Source organism: Delphinapterus leucas, chromosome 2, assembly GCF_059928025.1.
Source record: "Delphinapterus leucas isolate spDelLeu-1000000601 "Yukka" chromosome 2, BTC_Dleu_Yukka2, whole genome shotgun sequence".
Taxonomy (NCBI): Eukaryota; Metazoa; Chordata; class Mammalia; order Artiodactyla; family Monodontidae; genus Delphinapterus; species Delphinapterus leucas.
The window spans coordinates 96,862,320-96,886,077 of record NC_143130.1 but is presented as its reverse complement, the minus strand read 5'-3'; the positions used below and the strand labels follow the sequence as shown (position 1 = coordinate 96,886,077).

Below are 23,758 nucleotides of genomic sequence, written 5' to 3'. Positions count from 1 at the left end.
GCACTGCTCCTACATGACCTATCTGCCCAAACAATGCACCTGGATGTCCCTCCAGATACCAATCCAGGTGCCCAGGGCACCTAAGTACGCACGTAAATTTCACACTCCCAGGGAAACCAGGCTTTCTAGGCTTCAGGGCTCTACACAGGGGGAAACCCCAGGATGATCCTTAGAGGCTTCTTTCTGTGTGAAAACCAAGTTAACACCAGAGTCTGTCCTGGTCTGCAGCTGGTCCTGGTTTGGCCGATTCCCTGTGTGACACCCTCCTGGTACCGGGTTAACTACCATTTGACTTGCCAGCTACCACCAAGACCTTATTATTTGCTATTAAAATCATTATCATGATTCTGGGCCTTTCTTTTCTCTTAATTCCTTCTCCCCAAAATCAGTGGTTTAAGTCAGAGACCCTGATTCCAATTTTAGCACTTTTATTAGACAATGTGATTTTGAGCTCGACCTTTGACTTCCACAGGTAGAGGTTTCTCATTTAAAACAAACTAAAAAAACTATAGGGGTTGGATTCGATCTCCAGGGTGTCTTCTGCTTCCAATTCCATGCTTGATTTTAGAATGCTGCCTTAACATTAAAAACAACAACAACAAAAAAACCCCAAGTTCTAGCCTTTTAACACAACAGTGACTTACAGGTGTGGCTTCCATCACAGAGACCACTGGACAGAGCACAGTGTCCTGTAAGAGTGTGCTTTACACAAGTGTGCTGGATGTCATTTTAAGTTTGGACATTAGTCTAACAATAGGTGCTTTGAAGTGGTCTGTTTGGAGCTTCACTAGAGCCTAACGTATACCTATCCCTCAGGGAGGAGCAACGGAAGAAACATGAGCAAGAACGAAAGGAGAAGAAAGCAAAGGTTCTGGGAGTTCGAAGGGGCCTCATTATGGCTGAACATTCATAATTTAATATCCCGTAAATATTCCTTTTCTCTGTAATATCCCGTAAATATTCCTTTTCTCTTTTGTAAATATTTTTGTACTGTCCTCTCACTTTAGCCAAAAGACCTTTTTCTGCTCTTAACTTTGTTCGTATATATGTAGTGTCTGTGGCTTCTTCACATGTTTTACCCCTGAAAAGACATTACTACCTTTAAAGCTCTCAAATTCTTTTGAAATAGTTTTTACCTAAGCCCCTGTACAACTAACTCAGTTTTCTAAAAAGACCCATCCTATAGATTCTTGACCTAGATTTTTAAGGTCAAGTTCCCTCTGCTGGCTCTAATAACAGAACTTCAGTCCTCTTCTAGGCAAAAGCACTTACCTGATGGTAGCTAATTATACTACAGACTTTAGTAGAAATTGAACAATAACAAGTTATGAATAGGGTAAGCTGTGAAAGGCCACCTCTTCATCCTCTAGAGAACCTAGTAGTCTTACCGAAACTGTGGGCCATATGGGTTTATGAGGCGTCAATATTTTATCTATGCGAAATGTTTCATTTAAGCTTCTATGTACCTCTTTCAGATCACTTCATGTAATTGTCAATTACATCTCTTTTTTTTTTTTTCCTCAATATATTCTTAAAAACAAAACTCTAGCTCATTCTAGCCTGGCTTATTTAGAAAAATACAGGGTCATATTGAAATTTGAGGATTGCTGCTTTAAGGATTACTATATGCTCTGTCAAACTTATACATCTTACTCAATTTATGGAAAAGACTAGAGTTGCTTAGTATCATATTCATGTTTGTTGCACCTGAATGGAGCTTCCGAGTTTTGTACTGCTTAAAATTTTCATAAATAAAATTTTTTCTCATGGGGGTAGATTGATTCTTTGTAAATGTAATTGGTTTCTAAAATTTAGTTGACCAGCCAAGACTAACAAGAGTTGACTTGTACTCTTTGTGTATCCTTTCTTGACCGTCCACTCCCCACTCCTAGAAGAAATGACTATGTCCTTTTGTATTTTCACAGCACCTGTCAGATTCTATTATACTTATTGTTATACGTATATGGGCCCATAGAACATGGCATACTCCTGGGTGCTTAATGAACTCAGATTTTGCTATCAAGAGGCAGAGATCAGATCAATCAAGAAATCTGTGTCAAATACACTGCTACTGGGAAGGTGAAATGATATAACCACTTTGGAAAACAGTTTGGTAGTTTCTTTAAAAAATTTAAATGTACATCCACCATATGACCCAGCAATTCTCCTAAGAAATGAAAACATATGTCCACACCAAAACTTGTGTCTGCAAATATTTACAGCAGTATTATTCACAGTAGCCAAAAAGTGGAGAAAAATCCAGCTGTCCATCAATGGATGGATTTAAAAAATATGCACTAAAAAAATGAAATACTGATAAACACGCTATAACATGGATGAAACTCAAAAACATTATGCTAAGTGCAAAGAAGCAAGACACAAAAGATCATATATGATTCTATTTATATGAAATATCCAGAGAAGATAAACCTATAGCAAAAGTAGATTCGTAATTGTGGGGCTGAGCATGGGAATGAAGAGTAACTGCAAAGAGGCACTGAGGTTTCTTTCTAGGCTGACGGAAATTTCCTACAATTAGTTCATGTAAAGACAGACTGCAGAATTCTGGGCATTCCCTGGCAGTCCAGTGGTTAAGATTTGGCGCTTTCACTGCCGTGGTCCTGGGTTCAATCCCTGGTCGGGGAACTAAGAACCAGCAAGCCATGCGACACAGCCAAAAAAAAAAAAAAAAAAAGACTGCACAATTCTGTAAATAAACTAAAAAATCATTGAATTGTATACTTAAAACAGATGAACTTTATGTTATGTAAATTATACCTCAATAAAGCTGAAAAACAGATAATTACATGAAAACATACAAAATAGGTATTTAGGCCAAGATGGATGGGAAAGCTATCAGCCTTTGTGTATTCTCTTATTTTAAACTTGGCTCTCGTTGGGTACTCTGGCTGTATCATATAGTTTCCTACTTCTTCCTCTAAGATGACAAGAATTGATCAGTTTAAACTGTGTTAATCAGGGTCTTATTTTTGGTATATGCAATCTCTAACACTAAAAACGACTGGGAAAGCCTTGGGGACATTAGTCTATAAAGTAAGAACTGGTAAGGATCATGCATCTTTGGAGAACCAGCTATGCAGGTGTTATGGACTGCATGCTTGTGTCTGTTCCCTGCCCCCGCCCCCTGCCCAATTCATATACTGAAATCCTAATTCCAAATGTGACTTGGTACTTTGAGGTATACTTGGAGGCCTTTGGGAGGTAATTAGGTCAGGCGGGTGGCACCCTCATGATGGGGTTAGTGCTATTTATATGAAGAGAAAAGAGACTAGAACTTGTTCTCTCCATGTGAGGATACAGTAAGAAGGCAGCTGTCTACAAGCCAAGAAGCACTCACCAGACACCAGGTATCCTGGACTTCCCAGCCTCCAGAACTGTAAGAAATACATATGTGTTTTGTTTAAGCCACCTAGTCTATAGTCATTTGTTATAGCAGCTTTGGCAGACTAAAACAGGTATCTTTTCCCAGTGACTACTACAGCACCTTAATATTCTTCCACAGTCTCCTATCCTGATAGATTAGAAAACAGAAGAAACCTATAAGGAACAGAATGGTAGAGGGCCATAAACAGTCACCTCAGAGACTCCCTGCTTTGGAAACCACCTACTTATATAGGAACTGTTGCTAATAGGAATCATTCTAACCAAAAACAGTTATTTACATAGTACCTCTGCATCAGTACTTGATTCCTTAAGTTAAGGTACAGCTCAGATCCTGGTCCCTCTTAGCAGCAGCATTTAGCTATGTTTTAGGGAATACATACCCGCCATTGTTTGGATGCCATTAAAGAAGTACTTTATTTTTGTCATTGTGGATTCTACTACCCTTAGTTTAGTAACACAGAAATACTACATGATCTCTATTTAAAAAGTCTTGGATTAAGCTCTGGAGAATTTTCATAGGCAAATTCTTCTGTGTGGGCTGGATCAGTAAATACTCCAATAAAATCTATTTCTAGGAAGAATGGACCATCCACTTTATCAGCCAGGGTGAATCCGATAGAAGAGATCTAAATTTAAAATAGAGAAATTGATCAAAATCTCATATGCTGATGTTGTTCCTGGAGTTTTAAAATTCCGTACTATCAGCCCTTAGCAAGTATACGATAGTTCTCATGTGCCGTAGCCAATTAGAGGAAGTACAGGACTGCTTTTCTTTCCACATTCTACTTCTCTCTTTAAAGGAGTGCCAGTTAAGACTAGTAAGTACAACATGGATGTCTAATGGAGGTTCCTTGAAGCTCTCCTGAACTCTAATACTCTTATTTTAAAGCTAAAATAAAATGTAGGCACGCTGAAAGGAGGACCATACTGAAATTCCTCCAGGATGGGGGTTTGGCTCACAGGATAGCTCTGAGTCAGCATCTGTCTAGGTATAATAGGAGTATACTTAAATAGGAATTTTCATCTTTCATTTGCCAGCCTTCAAAAATGGACTGAACTCATCCTCACAGGAGTTCTGTTTCACTAAAGATAATATAGTTCTGAGTGAAAATACAGGAAAATGTTACCTTGTCAAGCAGAAGCTGGTACTGGGCATCCCGGATTCTTCCTCGATTAGAGAAGAAAAATTTGGAGAAAGGAATCTGAAAGAAGAAACCATTGACTTCAGATCTGACATTCAAGCAACGGAGGCATCTGTTTAGAACTGCAATGATAAAATAATAACGGCTTAAATTGAATTTTAAAATTAATATGTGAAGTTATAACAAGTGGCTAGTCATTTGGATCACAGAAAAAAAAATTTTTTTAATGAAATAACCTAAGTACTAAAAGAAAACAGGTGAAAACATTTCTAAGCCAGGAGTCCCAAAGGAAAAAATGACAGAGAACAATTATAACTTTCTGATGGCAAAAACTAGTATCCTAAACACAAAACTTTTACAAATAACTAAGAAAAAGATTAAACAACCCAGTAGAAAAATGGGCACATCTGTATACTGCTGGTAGGAGTGCAAATTAGTCCAACTCTTAGAGAGCAGCAGCTAGCAACTGTGGTAGGCAGGATTCTAAGATGACCCCCAAGATTTCCACCTAGTGGAAATCACCTTCTTCCAGGGATTCAAACACAAATCTCAGTGCTGCTGTGAAGGGACTCTCCTGAAGTCTGGTCCCAAATCAGTTGACTTTAATATAGGGAAGATTATCCTCTGTAGGTCTGACTTAATCACTTGAGCCCATAAAAGTGCCTGGTAAAAGAGGTCAGAAGAATGAGAGGGATTCAAAGGGGAAGGTCAAGGGGATTCTCCACTGCTGGCTTTGAAGATGGAGGGAGCTAAATGGTAAGGAATGTGGACAGCTTCTAGGAGCTGAGAGTGACTCCCAGCTGACAACCAGTAAAGAAACCAAGACATCATTACAATCACAGGAACTAAATCTGGCCAATAACCAGAGTGAGCTTGGCAGTGGATTCTTCCCCAGAGCCTCTGAAAAGAAGTACAGGCCAGATGACACCTTGATTTCAGCCTTAGAAAGCCCTGAGCATTGAACCTGGCCACAGGGTGTCCCAAAGCATGACTTACAGAACTGTGCGAAGTTTGTGGTAATTTTTTATGTAACAATAGGAAACTAACACAGCAATATCTAGCAAAATTTGAAATGCCGTAACTTGATCTGACAGTTTCACTTTTAGGAATTTATATTACAGATAAACTCTGACAAACATATAAAGATACAGCTTTTTCTAATTAAAAAAAAAAGGAAAAATAGGGGAATAGTTCAATAAATTATAGTGCAACCATACAACTGAATACTATACAGCTATTTTAAAAAATGAAGTAGATCTATATATGATGCTGTGGGAAGACCTCCACGATATATTAGTAGTAAAAAAGTAAGAGATAAACAAAATCTATAGTATAAATATCATTTATGTTATTAAATACAACTTTTTTCTTGGCCACACTGTGTGGCTTGCAGGATGTTAGTTCCCTGACCAGGGATTGAACCTGGGCGCTGGCGGTGAAAGCCCCAAGTCCTAACCACTGGACCACCAGTGAATTTCCCCTAAAAACAAATTTTTTAAATGCCTAAAAAAAAACTAATAAAAAATTTACTATAGCAATTGGGAACAACCCAAATATCTATCAATAAGGACTAGTTCAATCAGCTATGAGATATCCATATAATAGAAAATACCAAACAAAATAACAAAGAATGAAAAATAATTCCATGTAGTGATATGGAAGCTCTCCAGGATCTAAATTTAAAAAATATAAACTGGCACAGGAGACACATAAAGTATGCTATATTTTTTGAGTAAAAAAAGGGAGAAAATAAGTGTATGTGTATATATACTTGCTTATATTTGCTTAAAAAAACAATCTATGGAAGAAACTAATAAATGTGGTTACCTATAGAGGGTGAGGGCAAAAAGGGTGGAGAGAGAACTGAGTGGGAGTGAGACTTTTTTGTACATCTTTTTATATTATTTTGATTTTTGAGCCAAAACATAAAAATGAGTTAAAAAAATAAAATGTACTGTTCAGATTATCACCAAAAACACTTGCTGACATAAAAGCAAACTCAATTCAAAGCTCATTTAATAAAGCACAAGATCACGTTCCTCACACAGCAAATCCAAGTGCAGTCAACATCCTCAGTTCACGGGCTCCCTTCGTTTCTGTTACACAAACCTGGAAGGGACCCTGCACCCCCAGCCTCCCGTCAGTTCCTCATTTTTGCATCCTGGTTGGGCACTTCATCTACCTCATTATTCAAAATATATTTTGGAAACAGAATCAATACTACCTGCTCACCATTCAAGGAGCGTGTGTCACCCACCCCACTGGCCTTTTGTTTTTTTGTCATGTAATTTGCTAAGGCCACTGTCCACATCAAGGGAATTTTATAGCCTGGAAAAAAAATGAAGCTAAGAAGAAGCATTAAATTGTACAGCTTGCATAAAAAGAAAAGGATCAACAGTTGTTTTCTCTCTACAAATGACAGAAAACTAGCATGCATAATTTTTCCATCATTTTCCTCTGTTTTCTTTCTCTAATCATAGTAAATATTTGAGCATCTCACTTCTATTTACTAAAGGAGAATTATTCATGAAGACATGGACAGCAATGAATAACATTTAATTTTTAAAAATCTCTTCCCTGGGACTTCCCTGGTGGCACAGTGGTTAAGAATCTGCCTACCAATGCAGGGGACATGGGTTCGAGCCCTGGTCCAGGAAGATCCCACATGGCACCTAGCAACTAAGCCCGTGCACCACAACTGCTGAGCCTGCGCTCTAGAGCCCGCGATCCACAACTACTGAGGCCTGTGTGCCTAGAGCCTGTGCTCCGCAACAAAAGAAACCACTGCAATGAGAAGCCCGTGAACTGCAACGAAGAGTAGCCCCCGTGTGCTGCAACTAGAGAAAGCCCACGTGCAGCAATGAAGACCCAACACAGCCATAAATAAATAAATTTATTAAAAAGATAAAAATAAAAATCTCTTCCCCAACACTTCCTTTAATAATTTAAAGAGGGACTTCCCTGGTGGCGCAGTGGTTATGAATCTGCCTGCCAATGCAGGGGACGCAGGTTCAATCCTTGGTCCGGGAAGATCCCACATGCCATGGAGCAGCCAAGCCTGTGTGCCATAACTACTGAGCCAGCGCGCTAGAGCCCGCTAAGCCACAACTACTGAAGCCCACGTGCCTAGAGCCCACGCTCCACAACAAGAGAAGCTACCGCAATGAGAAGCCCATGCACCTCAACAAAGAGTAGCCCCCTCTCGCTGCAACTAGAGAAAGCCTGCATGCAGCAACTAAGACCCAACGCAGCCAAAAATAAAATTTTAAAGTAATAATAATAGTTTAAGGAAAGATGTTCCAAACAACTATCATTTCCAGCCAAAGATTAGAACTACATGTATTTTCAGGAAAGAAAGTAATAAGTAATTGTCAATGATTATACTGGCAAATAATTTGGCAATGTGCATCAAAGGCCTTAAAAATGTACATATCATTTATTCTAGGAATTTTATTTCCAGAAATACATCTAAGAAAATATTTAAGGATATTTACCTCAGAGTTTGGTATAAGAGTGAAAAACTCTGAAAACAATCTAAATGTACAACAATAGAGGATGGATTAAGTAAATTGTGTCTATTTACATAATATCATGCAGATACCAAAAATGATGTAGAAATATATTTCAACAGAAAGTTGTATATAAAATTCAGTTCAGTGAACAATGTATGTTATAAAATAGCACTGGCACAATACAATTCTTGTAAAAAAAAAAAGTGTAAATAGAAAAGTCTGAAGGTGCATACTAAAATAAAAATAGTATTTTACCTCTGGGTAGTGGTACCACAAGATTTTTTTCCTTTTCTGCATTTTCTAAATTTTCTATAATGAGATACTTGTTTTGTTTAGTAATTTGTTATAAGTATTATTTATATACAAGTGTTACATACATAATAATTTTTTGGTTATACATCTGTATTAGTGTATAAATATGTATCTATTATATGCTAGGCACTGCACTGTTCTAGGTGCAGGGGAAACAGCTATGAAGGATACAGACAAAGTCCCTGCTCTCAGAACTTACAGAATTTATGTTCCAGAGGAGCCTGGTAGAGAGTAACAATAAACAAATAGACAAGTGAATGAAAAAGATAATTGAATGAATGAAATAGACAAGTGAATGAAAAAGATAATTTTACTTAGTGATAAGTTCTATGAAAAAATTAAATAGGATGTTGTTATTGGGTGAGAAGGTGCAACTCTAGCTAGAAGGATCAGGAAAGGCCTCTCAGGTGGCTTTGGAGCTGAGAGGTAAATAATAGGAAAGAGGAAGCAGGTGAAGACGTGGGAGAAGAGCATGCCCACAGATACAGCATGAAATACAAAGGCTCTGAGACAGAAGTAGTTTGTTGGGTATGACACACACAAAAGGGGCCAGTATGGAGGAGGGAGGGGGGAGGACAGACTGAAGATGAAGACAGGGGTCTGCTACTGTAGGCCCTGTAGGCCATGTTAAAGAGTTTGGACTGTATTCTAATAAGGGGAGACCACTGGAGGGTTTTAAGCATGTGAGTGATGTAGTCTGAACTATGCTTTAGAAAGATCACTCTGGCTGCTGTGTGCAGAGTGGACTTTAGGAGGCAAGAAGACAAAGAAGGATATCAATAAAGAAGCTCCTGTAGTAGTCCAAAGGCCTGGACTAGGGTGAGAGTGGAAGAGATGGCTAGAAATGGTCAGATTCTAGGTGTATTCTGGAAGGATAGGTGAGCGAATTTGTTAAAAGACTAGATGCGGTGTGAGGGAGAAAGGGATCCAGGATGAACCCTTAGGTTTAAGTATGAGCAAAATGGGGACTTTCTTTTGAATTTATGGATTAAAAACCTTCAGAAGGCAGAAGAAAAAATGGGCACCTGATTTTGCCCTCACTCCCTGAATTTCCACTATTTTCCTCCTGATTAACATTTTTTACCTTCTAAAAGTTTTTTCTCCCTACAAAATAAGATTGCCTTATATTACCAAGAAATAAACAAAACCAAAAATGTTGATAACTGTAAAGTATGAAGTATTTATTCCTCTTAAAGGAGCCTTTCTGCTCAGCTAGGGACACTAGCTTAGTACAGTTGCCTGGAAGAGATGATATGGCCAGAACTTAAGAAGAAATACCTATAGTACTGATAATTATGCACAGGGCAGAGATGGACCCATGACTCAGCATGGACCTGGCCACATCCTTATCAAAAATATTTACTGGTCAGTAAGCTAACATTTATATTAATAAAAGAAAAAGTCAGACTTCCCTGGTGGCGTAGTGGTTAAGAATTCGCCTGTCAATGCAGGGGACACAGGTTTGATCCCTGGTCTGGGAAGATTCCACATGCCGCAGAGCAACTAAGCCCACGCACCACAACTACTGAGCCTGCGCTCTAGGGCCCGCGTGCGGCAACTATTGAGCCCACGTGCTGCAACTACTGAAGCCCGCGCGCCTAGAGCCCATGCTCCGCAACAAGAGAAGGCACTGCAGTGAGAAGCCTGCGCACGGCAACAAAGAGTAGCCCCTGCTCGCCACAACTAGAGGAAGCCCATGCGCAGTAACGAAGACCCAACGCAGCCAAAAAATAAAAAAAGTCAATTATGTAAATCTTGCCCTTAGGTCCTCTTCCTTCTTTCCTTTCCCACACTGTCCAAGAGGAATTAATAAGAAAAAAAAAAAAAAACCACAATGTAACCATGATCTCATAAGACCTCATTTTCATACATAGTAAAGACTTATGCTGTTACCTTGACTTCCTGCCAGTAGGGCCCCCCACGGGTGAACATGAAGTAACTGTACATCTGATCCTTCCTCTGGATTACATCCGTGTCCTCCCTGATATTCACCATCCAAGGTCGACCATCTCCACGGACACGAAGATACAGAGTGTTGAACTGGGACCAATCATAAAACCTCTTCCTCTCAAAAGGGCCCTAAGGTATAGAAAGGAAAGTTAATTTCACCTCATTTTCCACTATTAGCAAAATGTGAGTCATCACCTTTTACAGCATCAAAAGGATCAACAAGCCATTTTTCTGCTTTTTTCTGCTTCCTACCGCGGTAAGGAGGCAGATAAATCTGGTGATTCTTATTTTAGTACAAAATACTGACCTAGTTAAATGTTTCTAAGGTAATGTTCAAGACCTGATTGGCCCAGGACAGTGTTTACATGGGGTAGACACTCACTTGTGTCACTGAACGGAAATGAATTACTGTATGTACTTTCTTTCCCAGGGCCTAGGAAGCAATGGCTTCTGACTGGGCCATTTTATGACAACTGCCTTCCCATAAATCAGAAAACTATGAAAGACCTCAAGTTTTAAAACTGGTATTTTTTTGACAACACCTACCATCCATTGAAAATATACATTAATCACTCTGCATGCATAATTTAATCCTCACAACAGCTCTGAGATAGGTACTATCATTGTACTCCATTTCATAGATGAAGAAACTGAGCACTCAACCAGTAAGTGGTAGGTCCAGTGCTATTTAACTCCAAAATCTATGTTCTTAACAACTACCTAAATTGTCTCTGAAAGTAGAACGTAGTGTTAATTTCCAAAGGTGTTTGTTTACAGCAATCTCAGAGCTAATCGGATTTCAAGAATAACAGTGCTCAGATACGAACTATTACTTACTAGTCATGTAATTTTAGACAAGCTACTAAATCTCCCCAAGCCTGTTTCCTCATCTGTAAAACTGGGATGTTTATACCTTACAGGATTGATGTGGGGAATAAAAGGGATAATGCATATAAAGTAATTAGCACAAGGACTGGCAGGGTAACTGAATAAATGTTATCGACTACTTTCATTATTCCACAGTACATCATAGAATTATTTTCTACTGTGGGCTGACCAAATCCATTCTGTGGATTTTCAGGGCCTGAAAAAAAAAATCTTGTACACATAGTTTATTACCTCTGAAAGAACATGAACCTTTCTTTTTCATCATTATCTGGAGAGAGGGAGCCTAATACTATTCCTATCATTTGCCTTTCTCCTTAAAACACCATAACCAAGGGACTTCCCTGGTGGTCCAGTGGCTAAGACTCCGCAATCCCAGTGCAGGGGGCCCAGGTTCGATCCCTGGTCAGGGAACTAGATCCCGCATGCAGCAACTAAGAGTTCGCATACTGCAACTAAAGATCCCACATGCCGCAACAAAGATCCCGCTTGCTGCAACTAAGACCTGGCACAGCATGCATGCATGCATGCATGAATGAATAAGTAAATATTTAAAAAAAAAAAAAAGGGCACCACAACCAAGCAAACACCCATGGGCTGTGACCACAGCCGGGCACAGGAACCTGTCCAGAGCAGCCCTGAAACACCTGATCAGCATTGCAAAAAGCAACAGGATGGTGGCGAGACAAAGGAGCTGACCTAAGTAGCCTTGGAAAATGGTGTTCTGACTGGAAACCAAAAGGCTAAAGACAAAAGAAACTATACATAAACATTGTACTGTAGTTGGTAAAGTTGTTTCTCACAGGGTTATGGGTTAGAAATTCTGCAACTGCTTTATTTATTTAATTTCCGGCTGCGTTGGGTCTTCGCCGCTGTGTGCAGGCTTTCTCTAGTTGCGGCGAGCGGGGGCTACTCTTCGTTGCGGTGCACGGGCTTCTCACTGCAGTGGCTTCTCCTGTTGCGGAGCACAGGCTCTAGGCGTGCAGGCTTCAGTAGTTGCGGCACGCAGGCTCAGTAGTTGTGGCTCACGGGCTCTACAGCGCAGGCTCAGTAGTTGTGGCGCACAGGCTTAGTTGCTCTGTGGCATGTAGCATCTTCCCGAACCAGGGCTCGAACCCGTGTCCCCTGCATTGGCAGGCAGATTCTTAACCGCTGTGCCATGAGGGAAGCCCTGAAACTGCTTTACATGTACTCTTGGGTCGAATTAATAAATGTATAGTAAGTGGCGGGAGACAGGCTTCACACCGTTACAGAAGTTATCAATAAACAAGAGGGAGGAAGCTAGAATAAATCATGTGGTACCGGATTAGAGTCAAAGCATCAGTATGAACTCATACTTAGCTTAATATAGATATAGAAATAGTTACAGATGGTGTTTCCATGAGTTGGTATGCATACATATATTTCCTAGCTGTGTCCACTGAGAGGTCCTAGAAATAGTGTCAATCCAGAAGCAACAAGCATACTCAGCATCCAGATCTTGGTTTCCAACTCCATCTTCCAAAAAAAAAAGAACCAGGGCTCCTTTGAGAAATGGCTAATTCTAGGGTTGGAACAGAGAAAATACAAGATGAGCTTACAGCACCTCGTAGTGCCAAAAAGTGCTCAAAAACACAAAAGGATGGGGACATGTCAAAGGGACACGGCCAACCTGAAAGAGCTCCCAGTGGCCAAAGCTGGAACAATCTGAGCAACAAAATAAATAACATAGTATTGGATTATAACCCAAAGTGTGAGTCCATACTAAATGACTGAATAAATAAATAAATGTGGGAGAAGAAACAAATCTTCCTTTCTGAAAAATCCCAAATAATTTATGTAAATACTACCCCTTCCAGGAGCTAGAACTTAATCCCACACCCTACCCCATGCCTTGAATGCAGGGTACACTTAGTGACTTGTTTCCAAAGAACAGAATACGGAGGGAAAAAAAAAAAGTAACTTAACAATGGAGTAATCTGACAAATACTACCTTGAACAGGTGACCAAGGTTAACACATCAGTGATAAGTCATGCTACTAGCATGTACCCTAATACAATGAGAAGGGTACTTCAACTCTGTGCTGTTCTTCCTAAAAACCCAGAAAACTCAAGTCTAACCAGGAGGGAAAAAAATCAGAAAATCCCAAATTGAGGATCATTCTGCAAAATACCTGACCAGTATTTCTCAAATCCTCATGAAAAATAAGGAAAGACTAAGAAATAAGGAAAGACTAAGTAACAGACTAAGGAGACATGACAACTGGATGTAATGTAATGTATACTGGCTGGGATACTGAAACAGAATAAAAGATATTATGGAAAAACTGGTGAAATCCAAATACAGTCTGGAATTAGTTAACAGTAACGCAGCAATGTTGGCTTCTCAGTTGTGGCAAATGTACCAAGTGATGTAAGATGGTAACAACTGGAGAAGCTGGGTGAGAGACACACAGGAACTCTCAGTACCATCTTTGCAATTTTTCTGTAATACCAAAAATATTCTAAAATTTAAAAGTTTACGTTAAAAAAAAAAAAAAAACGAAAACCCCGGCTGACCCTACTTCCACTCTAAGGAACCCCCAGCCATTAGAGGGTCTACGGCCTATGTTAGAGGAGATGTAAATCTCCCCAGATCATCGTTTAAATATCTAACCTCTCAGGGCTCCTCAAACATAAGCATGCCCCACCCTGGCCCCAAGTGATGCCCAGAAACATGTAACCTCTCTTCAGGAACCACTTCCCCCTTGTGCTTATGAAACTTTACACTTGTGCCCAGCAGTTATTTAACCCCAAACACAAGATGAGATGCCAGCTGTTTTCATTTACAGAAAAAAAAGCTGTCTGCTATAGTTCATGCTACAATGAAGTTCACCTCAGTTCACTAGAAAACTGCAGCTCCTGGGTCTCACGTACCGTTGGAATCTTGGATATCATTGCACAGTATCCACTTCGGCCACTCTCCCCGTCCTGGGGTGCCTCAGAGCTCAGAGTTCCATACAGCAGTGCACTTTGGTTACTCCTGCCCATTTTCAGGAACACTTCACTTCTGCCACCAATCGTCTTATCAGAAGTCACTATCCACTTATCCAAATCTTCTTTGCCACGGAACTGCCAGACAACCTTGGCTTGTTCCATCAAGACCTCATGCAGAGGGCGGCCTTCAGGCCCTATCCAATGATTCACAATATCATCCTTCAAACGCCTAAAATGGTCCTTTATTTCTTCTTTAATTGCTTTATCAAAACTAACTTCAGGCTTGTCCTCAGGAGAAGTTATATCCAAAGCAACTTCTCTCTGGTGATGTCCTTCCAAATTCCCTTCAGTCTTCCTCTGAGAAGAGGCTTTGCCAGGAGCAGCCACTGGTTTCTCAAGACTGCTAGAACAATAATCTGCAAAGCGAGTATTCAAAAATGGACAAGAGGCAACACCTGGCTTCGGGCATTTTCTGAGAATATAAGTGCCATTCAGCAATTTATGAACCAAAGCCATGATTAAAAGAAAATCAAAATGTAAATTTTTCCCTGGCCTACCAGGGAAAGAAGCTTCAGCAAATAGCCCAATTCCACCTATAATAAAAGAGACAGTGAAGAGTTACCAGTATAGCCAATGAGTGCATCATAATTTCAAATTCAACATGGATCATGTACTATGAAATTCATGAACTTATTTTCTAATTCTATGAACATTTACCCAGGGCCTACTATGAGCAGAAGAATGTTTACACTGTACATAATACATCCCACTGCCTTGTGAAAAAATGCCAAGATGAACAGAAACACAGGCCCCGTCATGGAGTTAATGATCAACCCCCAAATAATTCAAGTATGTGCTTCAAAAGGTTGTCAATTTTAAAGCAAATTTTTATGCCGGATTTTTAAAGAAATAATTGGTTCCTAAAATAAAATATTCAACTGTCAGTAATTCACTCCAGGATCTAGGCTAACCAATATTTTAGCACTTCATCTATAGAAAGAAGAGACTACAGTTCACATTGTATGTGGAGTCAGAGGCCTGGACTTCACACCTAGAACTGTTTACCCTCAGGTAAAGCAGTTGATCTTTTGAGACCTCCATTTCCTCGGGGGAATGGATGTGCTAACACCTCCCCTACCTACCTTAAGGGAGTCTTCTATGGATCAGATGGAATAATGGCTATAAAAGGTTTCTCTGATCCAGTTAAGTCTGACAAGATCCCCAAGATTCTTCATGTCTAAGAAGCTCCTAGTCTAAGGCCCACACTTTGAGTAACAAGGCTCTATCAGCCACTATCTGATCTCCTCAAAGACAGAACCTAAACAATAGTAGCAATAATACCATTACATTTAAATGCCATTCTTAGTATTTTTAAGTCACCCTGACAAATATCTCATTTAATCCACATAAGCCTCCTGTAAGACAAGTTAGGTAGTTATCTCCTTTCACAAGAAACTAGACACCAACAGGTGAAGTAACTTGCCTAAGATTACAATGCTAATCAGTATGGAAGCTAGCACTAGAACCCTGGCCTTAAATCCTTCCATTAGTTACTGCTGCCTCTCCCTACGTTAACCATTAGTAATATAACTTCCATAGCTCTACTGAAGTAACAACTTTGCTCTTGCAGCAACATTCAATGACTGCTGGCAGGAAGTGCTGCAAGAACCAGGAAGGCTAAAGAGTCCCCTCTCCTACTTATTCCAGCTACCCCGAAAATGAAATAAAATACGGAATGCTGACTTCTTCATCTTTCTCCTTTGTCTTTCTCTCACCAGAGACCAGGAGAGAGAAAAATCAAAAACAAAAAATCACCCACTAGTCAGAACACAGTACTGAGTGAGAAACTAGATGGAATGCTGAAAACTTAAAAAAAAAAAAACTTCAAAAATGCCCAAATCCAACAATTCAGCTCAGTCGCCTGAGAGTCTACATCAAAATGGCAACCAGACCACTCTATCTACAACACAGGGCTGGTCATCTTTCCAGACTGCCCCTCCTCCCTCACTCCCCACATCAGGTGGCTCACCACCTTCTCTCTCCTAAATCACTGCACTCCAGGCTTGCACCCAGACCTCCACCTTATCCCACCGCTCAGCATCTAGAGGGCCTAATACACAAAATTGATTGTTTTCTCTGATTAAAACTCTTCAGAGGGGGTTTCCCTGGTGGCGCAGTGGTTGGGAGTCCGCCTGCCGATGCAGGGGACACGGGTTTGTGCCCCGGTACGGGAAGATCCCACATGCCGCGGAGTGGCTGGGCCCGTGAGCCATGGCCGCTGAGCCTGCGCTTCCGGAGCCTGTGCCCCGCAACGGGAGAGGCCACAACAGTGAGAGGCCCGCGTACCGCAAAAAAATAAAAAAACTCTTCAGAGGCTCTCATGATCTTCAGAATAAAACTCGACTTTCTCCACGGGGTCTGTAAGACCCCTCCAGATCTGGCCTCTGCTCATTTCTCCAGCCTCCCCTCTAATCACATCCTACTCTGCTCTAACCACAGAGAACACCTGTGGTCTAACAAGTGCCACCTAGTAACCCCTTTCTGGGTTTCATGCCTTGGCAGATTGCTGCTCCTAGGCCAGAAATGCCCTCAACAGATTTCTGCTGGCTGATTTATCCTTTGGGACTCAGCTTAGGCATCCATTACCTCCTCCAAGAACCCTTAATTACTCAACTCCACCAAGACCTTTTGATGTGTTGCATCCTGGGCTTACACTTTCCCTGCTACAGTTTATTGACAGTTCCCTTGTCAGTCTCCCCTGCCAGACTGGAAGTGTCTTGAGGGGAGAGACTATCTTCATTGTGGTACTTCCAGCAACCAGGATGGTGCCAGACGTGCAGGAGGCTTCTAATATTTGTTGAACAAATAATATCTCCCCATTTCTCCACCACTACCACCACTGTCTTGGTTCAGGGTTTTATTGTTTCTTACCAGAACTACTGTAACTCCCCCACCAAAGGGCTTCTGAAATGTTAAAGCGCCTATGAATCATCTGGGAATTTTGTTAAAGTGCAGATTCTGATTTAGTAGGTGAAGGATGGGGCCTGAGATTCTTTATTTCTAACGAGCCACCAGGTGTTGCCCTTAAAGTTGGCACTGAGAACACCCTTTAGGATTTAGTAAGGTCCTAACTCAGATCTCCTCCTCCTCTCCCAATCCGACCTTTGCCTGGCAACAAAGGGGATTTTTCTAAATATGATGGCACTCCCCTTATTCAGCAATTCCCTCCAGAAATTCAAACTCCTAAAATGGTACACAAGGCCCTCCAAAATGTGCCCAACTCCCTGGCCTAAATTTCCTCACTTCCATGGGTAATAAATACCCTCAGCTCTATTAATTATACTAACTATAATCACGTCTGAACACACACACAAAAAAACATTGCTCAAAAACCACAAAAGTGAGGCTTCCCTGGTGGCGCAGTGGTTGAGAGTCCGCCTGCCGATGCAGGGGACACGGGTTCGTGAGGCCCGCGTACCACAAAAAAAAAACAACAAAAAAAACCAAAAGTGACCAAACATTCTACTATCCTGGCTAATATGAGTGACTGCCATACACTGACCAGTCATAGCATTAGCCTCACTCTAGATAGATAAGATTCTCTCCTAATTATAGAATTGCCTCCACCTCAATACTTTCCCCTAAATCACCTAACACAAACCTAAGTCCAACAATAAATCCCTTCTAACACCCTCTTACTGAGATGCCCCATGGTTTCCCATGGCAGGTGTTCTTTCTCACTACAAGAGTAATAAGCCTAACTTCAACTACAAGCATGTTCCTGGTGGCCTCTGATTGGAGGGCACTGACATTGCTCTTCCTCCATATTCTTATGAGAACCTATGCATACATCTCACAGCCCTTTACAAACTATTAGAATCTTGCTTTTTTTTCTGTCTACCTAACTAGCCTGACTTTAATCCTGGACTATGGCTTAAACATAACTGATACACAATGTTTGCTAAAATAAATGAAAACCATGCAAACAGTATGTTTTCACATGGACTAAAAAATAGAAGGGAACCAGGAAAAATAACAACAGTTGATCTCACGTCCTGGAATCATAGGTAATATCTAAATTTCCCTCACTGACTTCTTTAAATGATTTTACCTCTACATATGCAGGAATTTGGAAAATAAATGATAAGCCTATAAAATGGAATTTGTACAATCATAAACACGATTTTCGTTAACACCATGCTTAGGCTACACTACTGAGTGGCAAATAAGGAGGAATCAAAAAGCATATACACTAACATTACAACTATAAAAACGTACGCACAAAAAGATTTGGGGGTAAAAAAGAAGAAAAAGGCTTAAAGTCGTGTGTAGGATGATGGGATTATAAGTAATATTATTCACCCTATTTTCCAACCCCTCAGTAGTGCTATCACTTCTCTAATAATATAACTTTAATTATAAGTGTTTTGTTTCATACTTTTACCAATAAACATAAAGTCAAAATCATTAAACTGGATGATCCCGGGCGGAAGTTGGTGAGTTTTCATAGCAACGTAACCCACGCAGCTGAGAGCAGTATTAATGAAGATTGTACATCCTGAGTTTACTATATGCCAGAAACTGTCCTGGGTGTATTTTCGTTAACTCCTCACAACAACCGTGAGAAAGGTACTATTATTATTCCACTTACTAAGCAAATTAAATTACTCCCGGTCATACAACTACTAAGCGGCAAAACCAACCCTAGAGCCCCGGTGTTTAGTCAGGGAGCGGTCGGGGCCGTGCCACAGCCCCCTCACCCCTCACCTGCTAGGGCCGTGGGGCCCTCACAAGCCCCGGTCGCTCCAACTCCCGGCTGGCGTTCACTAGCCTCCCCTGCCGACGCCTCAGAGTGACTTCCGCCCGAGCCCGGCTTTTCCTGACCGAGTTCTCCACTTCTCTGTAGGGCCGTCTGCTTTTCCAGGCCGGCGGGAAACTAGGCCTGATGACATGAGTTCCGGCCGGGTGCAGAGGCCGGGGAAGAGCAATGAGGCTACCGGACCCCGGCGAACTGAGGTTTTTGGTAGACTAGCTTCCCAAAAGTCTCCCCCACCCCCACTCCCCCTATCTCTTCTGCCCTGTGTGAGAAAGTGGGGCGAATTTAGAGAAGCTGTTCGCCTCTCCTTCCTGCATCCCGCCTTCAGACTGCAAACTCCATCCCGTCTTCTGCCCTGTGTGAGAAAGTGGGGCGAATTTAGAAAAGCTGTTCGCCTCTCCTTCCTACATCCCGCCTTCAGACTGCAAACTCCATCCCGTATCTTTCAAGTAGGACCCAGATATTGCTAACATCCTTCGCCCCCAAGGAGCCAGGGTCCACTCGTGCTCCATCCCACCATAGCCGCCCAAGAGCTGTACACGGCCTCAGAGGACTGGTTCTGCTGGAATTGCCCCTGCGGAATCTCTGGAGACCCAGCACAAACATGGACAGCACACCGTCCTACCCTCCCTTCCCCAATCCAGCCCCGTGGGGTCGCCCACTCCTCAGGGTTTCGATTGTATCTTGAGCACACCTCTGTCTGAGCACTTTCAACATTGTAACTTAATTATTGATTCACTTCTCACTTCCTCCACCACGCTGTGAGCTTCTTGGGTCCAGAAGGTGCTCTTCTTCCTGTCCCCAGCACCTAGCATAATGCTAGCAGGAATTAAGTGCTCAGCATGAATTTGAATGAATTGTAACCTCTGGCACTCAACACCGTTGTCCAGGGTTCCAAGACCTCGCCAAATACAATTGCCTTTTCCACGTTTCCTCCATCACCCTTTTCCACACCATCACCTCTTCCTTCTTTAAATTCTGCTTTGACTTCACTAGACTCTATACTTGCCTGGTTCTCCTACCTCCTTGAACCTTTTCTAGCTGCCTACTTTACTGACTCTTCTTTCTCCTCCCACAACCTTAAATGCGGGTTGTCTCCAAAGCCCAGCAGCCTATGGCCTTCCTCTTTTCTAGTTTCAGATATGAGTTATCTGCAGACAATCAGATAATCTCTTCCCCTAAACACCAGCATATATTTCCAATTTCTTGATAGCAGCTTCAGTTGTGGGATATACCACTAGCATCTCAAATGTGATTTGTTTAAAACAGAACGTATCACATTTACCCATATTAACTCCTCTTCTCATCCTCCCTGTTTCTGTAAATGCCTACATCCTTCTAAGCTGAAGATTCTTGGCTATCCTTGGCTTCTCTCCTTGAAACCTCCTCTCACTGACCTTAAATCCTGTTTGTTTGTTCTGTTTTGTTTTGTTGCCATCTTTGATATTTCACTCCTTTCCAAATCAAGTGAAACCCCAATAGTTATTGACCTATGCAATTTACATTCAATCTGCTTCTGGACACAACAGTTTGTCTATTTTCATTTAAAAATCACCCAGAGATAAACACAAAATTCCTTTGGCTTCCAGACGTGCCACTGCATCAATTCTAAACCCTCCATAATCTCCTAATCCATCTATACTATTCATACTTATCCTCAATTTCTCGTCTGTATGGCCAGGACACTCAAGCTCTCTGCACAGACCCTGCCACAAGTCCCTGCTTCACTCACATGACTATCCAATCCTCTTAAGTATAGGGTTAATTAGCCCCTGGTAACTGATGAGCCCCACCTGACGTCAACTCCCCACCCACCCCCCCCCCCACCCCCGTCAATGGTAGCCTCCTTCTCCCCCCAACTATCAAAGATTGTTGCTATGTTCTGTCTGCCGCCCTTGGTGGGGTGTCACTCCAGGACCTTTTGCTTCAGACCTCCTATCCAATAATCCCTTGATGTCTCTGTCACTGTTTCCAGGCTCTTTCTTCTCTTTGGAGCTGGGCCTGTGGGGTGCAGCCCAACATCATCCCAGGTGTTACCTGCCTAAACCACACTCATTCCTCCTCATAATGGAGTTAATGTTTTCTCTGCTCAGTATTCCTCTTTTCCACATCCCACACGTTTGGTCTCAAGTGTCTACATGACTTCCCCATCCCCACGCCCTGACTTCAGCTGACTGGTCCAGTGGTAGAAACCTGGTCAGTATTGGGCCAATCGGTTATTACCAGGGACTTTCTGAACTAAAACTGGAAAAAAGAGCTTTTAACCCCTGGTGGTTCCGGTGGAGCTCCTGAGCAGCCTGGGGATATTGTGAAGAAAATTGGTTTATGGAAAGAGAAAATAAAATCAAGGTGCTAACAGAGACAGAAATGAAAGGATAAAAGAAGATCCAGTCAGCATGTATATTGCTAGTTCTAGAGGCCCAGCTGCATGGTTGTTTAGTCTTTTCCTTGACTTCTAAGCACCAATACATTTTTTTACCTAAATTTATCTGAGTTGGGTTTCTATCACTTGCAACCAATAGGTCTTAATTGATACATAGAATCCACCTATTAAGAACACACCTTAAATTCCATGTTCTCCTTAAAAACTTGCCCTAATGCCTCCATCTCAAAATGATTGCTCTCCTTCTGACATCCTATAATATTTATTCTTTATGCTGTAACACTGGCAATTACTTGTGTTCAAGTGAAAACTAGATTACAAACATGACTAAACTGCCTTCTCATTGTTTTACGTATACAAGGCTTTTCAACAGAGTAAGACCCTTGAAGGTAGTGATTTTTGTCATATACGTTAAAATATATATGACAGTAACCTGCACAAATTTAGACAGAATGGGCACTGCCTCAAGAGGCCAAACAGAAGACAAATTTCATGAAAACATTTTAGAAGGGCTGTAGTGACACAGTCAAGCAAAGAATATTGTAATAGGGCAAGAGGCAAATATGATTCAGCAATTTCACCTCTTGATGGAGTCCTTTCAGAGTTTGAGGCAAAGGAAATAAATGATTTCAGAAAAAGAGATTACCTGGTGGGAGTTTGAGGTCATCTGTAACCCTACAGATCCAGGGTTAGTTCCCTGCTGTGCTAATCCAGGAACTCGATTTTATCTGTTTACTCAGAGGATTACTTTATGACAAGCAACTTCATAGGAGGAGAAATGACAAACCAGAATGTCCATTTATTAATTGACAACAGAAAATGGGTCTGATTTGAGACCCAAGACCACCTACCCAGGACAGTCCCTCCTGGTGGGGAAACCCACCCTCCAGGCCAGACACAGACCAGTGGGTGAGGAGGGTCACATAATTAGAAACAGCTGGCAGTGCTCAAGCGCACTGTCCTTTAAACAACAGGTATTGTCTATTCTTCCTTTGGGGATATTTCTATCTGCTGTTCTGAGACCAGACGTTTTATGACGCCACTTTAATCAGTATATAAACACAGACATGTTCTTTTCCTGTGGCTCTTGTCTTAGTTGACTCCAGGTAGGTAAACCCCAATCCACCCCCCACCAATATATGAGCAGCGACAATCCCTTCAGACCAAGGTGATTTTATCCTCCTTTACAATTACAATCACAATCCAGGTGGCTCTATCACTGTCCCTTCCTGACTTAGATTTGGGAAAGATCCACTGTGTCTGCCACAGCATTACATATCTCCTCAACCTGAATTGCTTTTGCTTAAACCTAGGAGAAAATTTATTTTTCACTTGCCAGGGTGCAAGATTTGGACAAACTTAATAGCTTCAGTTTCTGATTGACATTTCCTAACTGGTAGTTGTTTTCTGGAGTTGAGCCCTAAGAGGGAAACTACTCATTGTTTCCTGATATTTGTTCTTCCTTTGTTTCATTGTAATAGAATATTTAGCTGGGCCCATAAATAAAGTTTACATTTCCCATTTGCAGCTACCAATGAAAGTGGGAATGTTATGTGATAGTGGCTAAGAGCTTTCCTTAAAAAAGTTGACAGGTGGGGGCTTCCCTGGTGGCGCAGTGGTTGAGAGTCCGCCTGCCGATACAGGGGACGCAGGTTCGTGGCCCGGTCCGGGAAGATCCCACATGCCACAGAGCGGCTAGGCCCGTGAGCCATGGCCGCTGGGCCTGTGCATCCAGAGCCTGTGCTCCGCTATGGGAGAGGCCACAACAGTGAGAGGCCCGCGTACCGCAAAAAAAAAAAAAAAAAAAAAAAGTTGACAGGTGTCCTCTCCATCCTTCCCCTTTGCTTTCATATTACTGCTTAGAACCTGTCATGACAGAACCCCATCCTGGACCAGAAGGATGAGGGCAAGCTCCTACAGAAGTAGTAGAAAGCTAGAAGGAGCCTGGGACCTTGAGGACTTTGTGAATCAGAGCAGCCAAAACAGCCCTGGATCGCCTATATCTGGACTCTAACATGAGAAGTAAGCTTTTTTTTTTCCTATTAACACTGCTAATTAGAGTTTATCATCCACAGGTGACTCTAATCCTAAATAATGTATCCCACTTTGTACCACTATCTGTAAGTGTACAGCTTGACCAATTTTGGGTCATGTTTCTTTTTTAGTAAAAATAACACATCCAGATAACTAATAAGGACCTACTGTGTAGCACAGGGAACTCTACTCATTACTCTGGAATGGCCTATATAGGAAAAGAATCTTAAAAAGAGTGGATATATGTATCTGTATAACAGATTCACTTTGCTGTACACCTGAAACTAACACAACATTGTAAATCAGTTATACCCCAATAAAGATTTTAAAAAAACCAACACACACACATACCCCCAGGGACTTC

At 41.5% G+C, this 23,758-nt stretch overlaps 2 protein-coding genes across 24 annotated transcripts in view; one reads left to right on the top strand and one right to left on the bottom strand.

Annotated features, from left to right (window-relative positions):
* The window catches only part of NUSAP1 (nucleolar and spindle associated protein 1), a 67,954-nt gene extending 64,801 nt beyond the window's left edge, over window positions 1-3,153 (top strand). For all 22 annotated transcript variants that reach the window (XM_089905206.1, XM_089905259.1, XM_089905251.1 and 19 more), the window contains one exon: window positions 817-3,153. In XM_089905206.1, coding sequence (XP_089761332.1) covers window positions 817-913 — 97 coding nt within the window. In that variant the 3' untranslated portion in view covers window positions 914-3,153. The remainder of the gene's footprint in view (window positions 1-816) is intronic.
* On the bottom strand, window positions 309-19,048 carry NDUFAF1 (NADH:ubiquinone oxidoreductase complex assembly factor 1). 2 transcript variants are annotated; one of them, XM_089905267.1, is made up of 5 exons: window positions 18,929-19,048; window positions 14,102-14,754; window positions 10,265-10,450; window positions 4,533-4,607; window positions 309-3,395 (listed from the first exon to the last, which is right to left on the bottom strand). In XM_089905267.1, the coding sequence occupies exons 2-5, from the start codon at window positions 14,675-14,677 to the stop codon at window positions 3,270-3,272; spliced, it is 963 nt and encodes a 320-aa protein (XP_089761393.1). In that variant the 5' UTR covers window positions 14,678-14,754; window positions 18,929-19,048; the 3' UTR covers window positions 309-3,269. The 2 variants fall into 2 exon arrangements, with proteins under 2 accessions (XP_089761393.1, XP_022443126.1); XM_022587418.2 differs by lacking the exon at window positions 309-3,395 and adding an exon at window positions 3,792-4,031 and having other exon boundaries at window positions 18,929-19,046.
* Between the last annotated feature and the right edge of the window lie 4,710 nt (window positions 19,049-23,758).